General features: G+C 40.4%; 1 protein-coding gene across 1 annotated transcript; it reads left to right on the top strand.

Moving 5' to 3' along the window:
• The first annotated feature begins 1,688 nt into the window (after window positions 1–1,688).
• Window positions 1,689–5,806, top strand: nkiras1 (NFKB inhibitor interacting Ras-like 1). The gene is made up of 4 exons (XM_023413209.2): window positions 1,689–1,816; window positions 2,147–2,247; window positions 2,571–2,812; window positions 3,096–5,806. Exons 2-4 carry the CDS (start codon window positions 2,154–2,156, stop codon window positions 3,336–3,338), a joined length of 579 nt encoding a protein of 192 aa, XP_023268977.1. The 5' UTR covers window positions 1,689–1,816; window positions 2,147–2,153; the 3' UTR covers window positions 3,339–5,806.
• Window positions 5,807–6,301: the final 495 nt, after the last annotated feature.

Raw genomic sequence — 6,301 nt, 5'->3', positions numbered from 1 at the left:
GCTGCAGTGGAACAACCCACTCTCTGCTTCCCCAGTGACGTCAGGAGACGCTCGGTGTCTACACTGTGTAAAGCTCTGTGGCGCTGCGGGGAGGAATGAGGAGGAAGTCGTGTCGGTTACCTGTGATAAGTAGCTGATTCTGAACAAAAGATGAACGTGTTCTAGCGCATATTTAGTCAGTGAAATGTACATACAACAGCACATATTTGACCACTTATTTTGTTGACATTTTAGGGGAAGCTGAGCTTCCCTTGCAGTCTTAGAGCAATCGCCACTGCTACACCCTCACTGTCGTATTACACTCTCTGCCCCACGTCAGACATACAATCACATGACTTTTGGACTCCACTGCAGCTGTAACAAACTGTCAATAGTTTAAAACATTAGATTTCATATTTCATAGTCCTCAGCCATTATAGTTAATATCAGTGTGCTGTTCCAACAGCATCACTTATTTAGAGGGAGATTGTTACTGGAGCAAATAAATATTAACTGTCTCACACATTAGGACTCATGATGAATAATTATTATACTTGTTACTAAAAATACTGTTGCTGTTGATTCAACAACTTATTTTTTATTAAGCAAACTTACATAATTATGACAGTGAAATTCAGCTATAACTTAATCCACAACTGTATTTTGATTTTAAATAGTTACAGATGATTGTAAATTGTACACTACAGTATTTAATTAAAACAATTTATTACATTCTTTTATACATGTTTCCAGTGTTGGAAATTGTTTAAATTAATGTTGTTTATAATGTCCAATAAAGTTATTTATGAAGCACTTGCTTTAACTTAGTTGATGGTTTTTATAGAACACATCTGGTATGAATTTTCACAATAGTAACACGTACAGCATTGTGTGACTATTTCTATGTTAGCTTTAATCAACAATATAAATACTACAAATGTTTAAATGTTGTCTGATAACACTGACAATGAAGGATCAAAAAACATGCTGATGTTAACTGGTAAATACTTTGACCTATGGAGGTGGTGACAGTGCTAGAGTTGATCCATCACTTGATCACAGTTTAATATTTATAAATTCTGATCTTAAAAGTGTTGCTACCATCACCTGTCGACAACAGCAGAAATGAAGCTGCAGGTAAGAAACTGAACCTGTGAATACTGAAGACAGAGAATAATAAACAAACTCATCAGCAGTTAGTCTGTCATTTCATCAGAGGAAGATGAACTGGGAGGTTTTCTAGCATCATCATCATCATCATCATCATCACAGCACATTAGAGAACTAAGGATGTCCATGCAGTCTCCCTTCTCCACAACCAGATGAATGGAAACTAATGGGCTGCTCTGTACATGAGGTCCTCCTTCTGTTGGCACAGATCACTCAGTTTTCACAGTGTGGAAACCTTTCAAATGACAATAAAAGACAAAAACTTGAGTTAAGATGCGGCTGATCACAGTTAATCACAAGTATCGATCAGCTGTCAGGATAGGTGCATGAATGTCTGCTTCAGTTGAGGACTAGTTTGAGTATTAAATGAACAATCTTGACAAATATTTGCCTACACATTTTGTACACGTCACGTTATCTTAACTTGAACTATCACGACGTTGATGTATTAGACATGAACGCTGACTCAGAGTCGACGTCCATTTTTATGTACAGTCTATGGCCGTAGAGAGTTCCGTCAGTCGCGCATGCGCAGGCTGTAGAGAGTTCCGTCAGTCGCGCATGCGCAGTGGCAGGATAAGTCTTGTCAAGTGCTAGCAGAGCAGAATGGATTCTTTGGTTGTGATGTTTCATACTTGACACACAGATACTTACACACCTAATTCAAGTAAGGACCTTACCTGAATCTACCGTTACATAACAAAGAGTGTGTTCGCAGCCGGACTTTTTACTGGTGTGTGTTTGCACGACGCAGAATTAGTTCTAACGGCTAACCTGCTAGCTAGCTAGGCTAAGCTAAAGACTATTTAAAAAAAAAAAAAGGGCTAAACAACAAAATACTGTCATCTCGAGCCAATGCTAAGGATATAATCGTGTATCTGTCTGTTTTTGCCTGTTTTTCGAGAAGCCCTTGTCAGTGTTGATGTTATTACAGCATTTCTAACATATGCCAGGTGAGACTATAAACACTGTGACGTTTTGTGCTCGTGCATTGTAGGTTCAAAATGGGAAAAGGCTGTAAAGTTGTGGTGTGTGGCCAGGCAGCAGTGGGGAAAACTGCCATTTTGGAACAGTTGCTGTATGGAAATCACACTGTAGGTAAGACAAGAGCACACACACACACCTCTGTCACCTACATGTCAAATCTGGATTCATGTAATGATATTTATGTGGGGGATTAATCTAGCTCCACATTAGATTTACCCATTGATCTGGATAGTCAACACCTTTGGGTAACTGCAGGTGCATAATTGAGGATACATCCATCCTTTTATTTTCAGAATATAATTGACATTCTTTTAATCTGACATTAATTATATAAGGTATTTTCATATTTATGAGTTGCAATACTGTTTATTATATTGCTATGGTTGGCTGAAAGTCTGTTTTTATGAATTTGTTGCGTCACCTGTGTTTTCCAGGCTCGGAGTCCAGCGAGACGCAGGAAGATGTGTATGTGGCCTCGGTGGAAACTGACCGCGGTGTGAAGGAGCAGCTGAGGCTCTATGACACTAAGGGGCTCCACGATGGACAAGACCTCCCCAAGCACTACTACTCGGTGGCCGACGGCTTCGTACTTGTCTATAGCGTCGACAGCTTGGAGTCTTTCAAGAAGGTGGATGTTCTGAAGAAGGAAATAGACAAATCCAGAGATAAGAAAGAGGTGAAACTGGTTCAAAGCCTTCTCTAGTAACCATTTATAATATGTGCTGTTATCCTTCTTGCAGAGAATGTCATACTCAGTGTGCTGCATATTACATTGGTAAATATCAATCATTTAAGAAATATGAAACATTCAGTTTAAGCGATAAACCAGCTGAAAAGTAAGGACTTCTGTTTGATCTTTAGGTTATGGGTTTCTCTGTACAGGGAAGTGCATAATGTACCATCTTTAAGCTTTAAAAGTGCAGTTGGATTTGATTCACGTGTGTGTGTTGTTTTCTCAGGTGACAGTCATAGTGCTGGGGAATAAGACAGACCTGCGGGAGCGTCGTCAGGTGGACCAGGAGGTGGCGCAGCAGTGGGCGCGAGGCGAGAAGGTAAAGCTGTGGGAGGTGACCGTCACCGAACGCAACTCGCTCATTGAGCCCTTCACCCAGCTGACCAGCCGCCTCACCCAGCCTCAGAGCAAATCTTCCTTCCCTCTGCCAGGACGCAAAAGCAAAGGCACGCCGTCGAACGACATCTGAAACTCTGAACATCCCCTCACTCCTCTCCGCTAGTGACGGGCTACATTCACCTCATGTGGGAATAACCAGTAGGACAACACGGGCAGCCGCAAGTTTAGCAACATGAGTTTAATCGCTGCTGTGTACATTTCACCATTTTACACACATTCATTCACTTATATGCAATATTAACGTCATTTTGAAGGAGTACTGTAGCATTTTGGGAAGTACACTTATTGATAGTGATGAGGATCAATACCAATATGTCTGTGTGGAAATCCAGAGCTGGAGTCAGTGTTGATACTAGCATAAAGACTGGAAACAGACAGCACCTCTAAATTAACACTAATGAACATGTTATATCTGATTTGTACACATATAAATGTAAAAATGACACTTGATTTTTAGACGTAGTTACATGCTGAACTTTTTCTTGACAAACAGCCGGTTATTCATCGGTGCTTCTGTGCAGCATGTCCAGTTACAGCGCTGGTTTCCTGCTTGATGCTAAACCGGACAACATCTCTGTGATGACGAGTGAGTGAGTGAGTGAGTTACAGCTGCAAACAGCTGGAATCTTGTCATCGCATCACAGTGAGGTTGCCAAGTCTGGGCCTGTACAGATACTAAAACTTATGCTCAACAACCACATCTGGCAACCCAGGCTGCAGCTGGAGACGTTGCACAGAAGCACAAAGATAAACTGTTGCTTGTCAGTAAATGATTTCCGAACACACTAAATGTCCACTTTATTAGGAACACCTGTAAAATCTATTGCAGTTCAATACAACAACACTACTACAATACCTGCCTTTACAAAGTTTATCACCTTCAGTTTTTACTGATGTTTTAACAACACTGTCACTAACACTGAATTTACACTTAAAACACAATCAACAAAATAAACATTACAGTCCTCAGAGGTAGATTCATGGCCGAGCAGTTGTATTGGCTTACATTAGATTGCACAGGTGTTCCTAATAAAGTGGACAGAATTTATCTTCCCTAAAACCAAAAATAGCTTTTCTTTCATGCAGGATAAACAAACGTGTTTATTACCGAGCTTTAGAGGTGATAGTAGGTGAATTCTTGAACATTAGATAATAATAATAATAATGATAAATAATATTACTGAAGTATTTATTTATTCATTTTACTTTCTTTTTGCTTCATACTAAATGTTATAGTATTTCTATAGTTATGGAGTTGTAGGGTGGGATAGGAAGAAACTAGGCTAGCAGTTTCCCACTGTGCTTCATGCTAAGCTAGGATAGCAAGTCCTGACACCAGCTCCACATTTAACGCAGACATGAGTGTTAATGATCTTCTCGGCTCACTCTGGGAAAGACGTTAACTTCTGAACATTTCATCTTTTACAGCAAACTGCACATCAGTGTCAACCACAAATATCTCCTGTGACCCGTGAATGAAAGCCCCCCCCCACCCCCCACACACACACAGTGCGCTCAACACCTCAGAGTGTAGTCAGTCCTTTATTTGTGAAAAGCACTTTAGTACCAAATGTCTGAGTAAACCCAAACTCAGATCTTGTAGATTTACACTTCTGAGCTGTGATAGTGAAATAACATGTTCTGTCCACTGTTGTTCTCACTTGAAACATTCATATCATTCCAAGTTCAATTTCCAAGTTCCATGTGCACATTTAGAGCGTTACCATCCTCCTTCCTCTCTCAGCGTCAGGGAGGACGTCAGAAAACACAGTCCGCTCAGTCCAGTGTGGATTTTGACCCTCATTTCTTACATTGGATTTGCACTAGTAACGGATCTCTTCATGACCAGGACAGACAGGGTGATCGCAGCAGCCTTTGACGCTATAAACACACAGGTGGGCATGTCATTGTTGCACTAAAACAGACTTGAGAAATTGGAAGCTGTCCCACGAGCCCTGGCGCCAAACGTTGACTTCATAAATACCAACACTAAACGCTGTGTTCGAGTACCTAAACTGTTATTTCCCCATCTGATGTGAATGCAGCATTAATCCTCTGTCCTCTGGCAGGACTCCCGTTAGCCGTTGTCCAGTCCATTTCATACATTAAATATGGCTCGGCAGCAATAATGTTCATGGTACTACCTTTTACTCGTGATGTATGATTTCATAATGTTGCACTCCTGTGTCGTCCAGCCAAAATAATCCAACAGGGCTACTAGTTAAAGCTGTGTGTGTGTGTGTGTGTGTGTGTGTGTATGTAAGTCTTTTTAACAGTAGAAATCACTATTGAGAGGAAATATTTATTTTTTAACTAATTTATTTTTGTCACTTTAATGAGCCACATTCCTTGACTTTTGACGGTGTGATGGATGATGTGTGTCCCTTCGGAGTAATAACATTTCATGTGCTGCTAGTAGAACAGAGGTAGAGAGATCAAGACTTGCACTCTGTATAATCACGCTAACCCTAAATTATTCTGTGCCCTGTGATGTGTCTTAAGATGCGCTGAATAAAAATAAAGCCTCTTCGTATTAAATACTCTCAAAACTTTTATTTTGGCGGTGAAGTGAAAAGTTGGTTTGAAATGATCAAACGATGTTGGATGCTTCAGTTGGTCATGTTTAAGTTTTTTAAGGGAGAAAAACAGAACAGCTCGTCATCAGTACAGAACACAAATCACAACCAATATCCATCCAAATCTAAACAAGTCTACATGTGGGAAACAGCTTTTCAAAAGAGCGGGAGTTGTGGGGGGGGGGGGGGGCGACACCTAACTTTTTAATGCGTGTGAGGATTTACATGGACATCACTGACTGGGAATCATGCTGTGACACATTTCATCTAGTAGTTTGTTTTTTTTAGTATTAATGTCCCGTCTTCAAGCACAAGCTAAAAAAGAGAAAAACACAAAAATGCATTATTGCCAAATTTGATTACAGTCGGGCCAGAGATAACTTAAGAAATACAATAAACAACAAAATGTCAGGAGTTAAGACTTCAATTCTGAGATAAAAATCCCCCCCCCCCCCCC

This window comes from Seriola lalandi, unplaced genomic scaffold, assembly GCF_002814215.2.
Source record: "Seriola lalandi dorsalis isolate HSWRI2012SDOR001 ecotype SW California unplaced genomic scaffold, Sedor1 jcf7180002054505, whole genome shotgun sequence".
NCBI classification, from domain to species: Eukaryota; Metazoa; Chordata; class Actinopteri; order Carangiformes; family Carangidae; genus Seriola; species Seriola lalandi.
The sequence above is the reverse complement of the archived record's forward strand: the minus strand, read 5'-3'. Positions and strand labels throughout refer to the sequence as shown.

Excerpts from the sequence above, each read along its gene's own strand:
- nkiras1 (XM_023413209.2), top strand. The coding sequence starts at position 2,154 with ATGGGAAAAGGCTGTAAAGTTGTGGTGTGTGGCCAGGCAGCAGTGGGG. Across the intron at positions 2,248-2,570 it reads GTATGGAAATCACACTGTAG|GCTCGGAGTCCAGCGAGACG; the intron begins GTAAGACAAGAG and ends TGTGTTTTCCAG. Across the intron at positions 2,813-3,095 it reads AATCCAGAGATAAGAAAGAG|GTGACAGTCATAGTGCTGGG; the intron begins GTGAAACTGGTT and ends TTGTTTTCTCAG.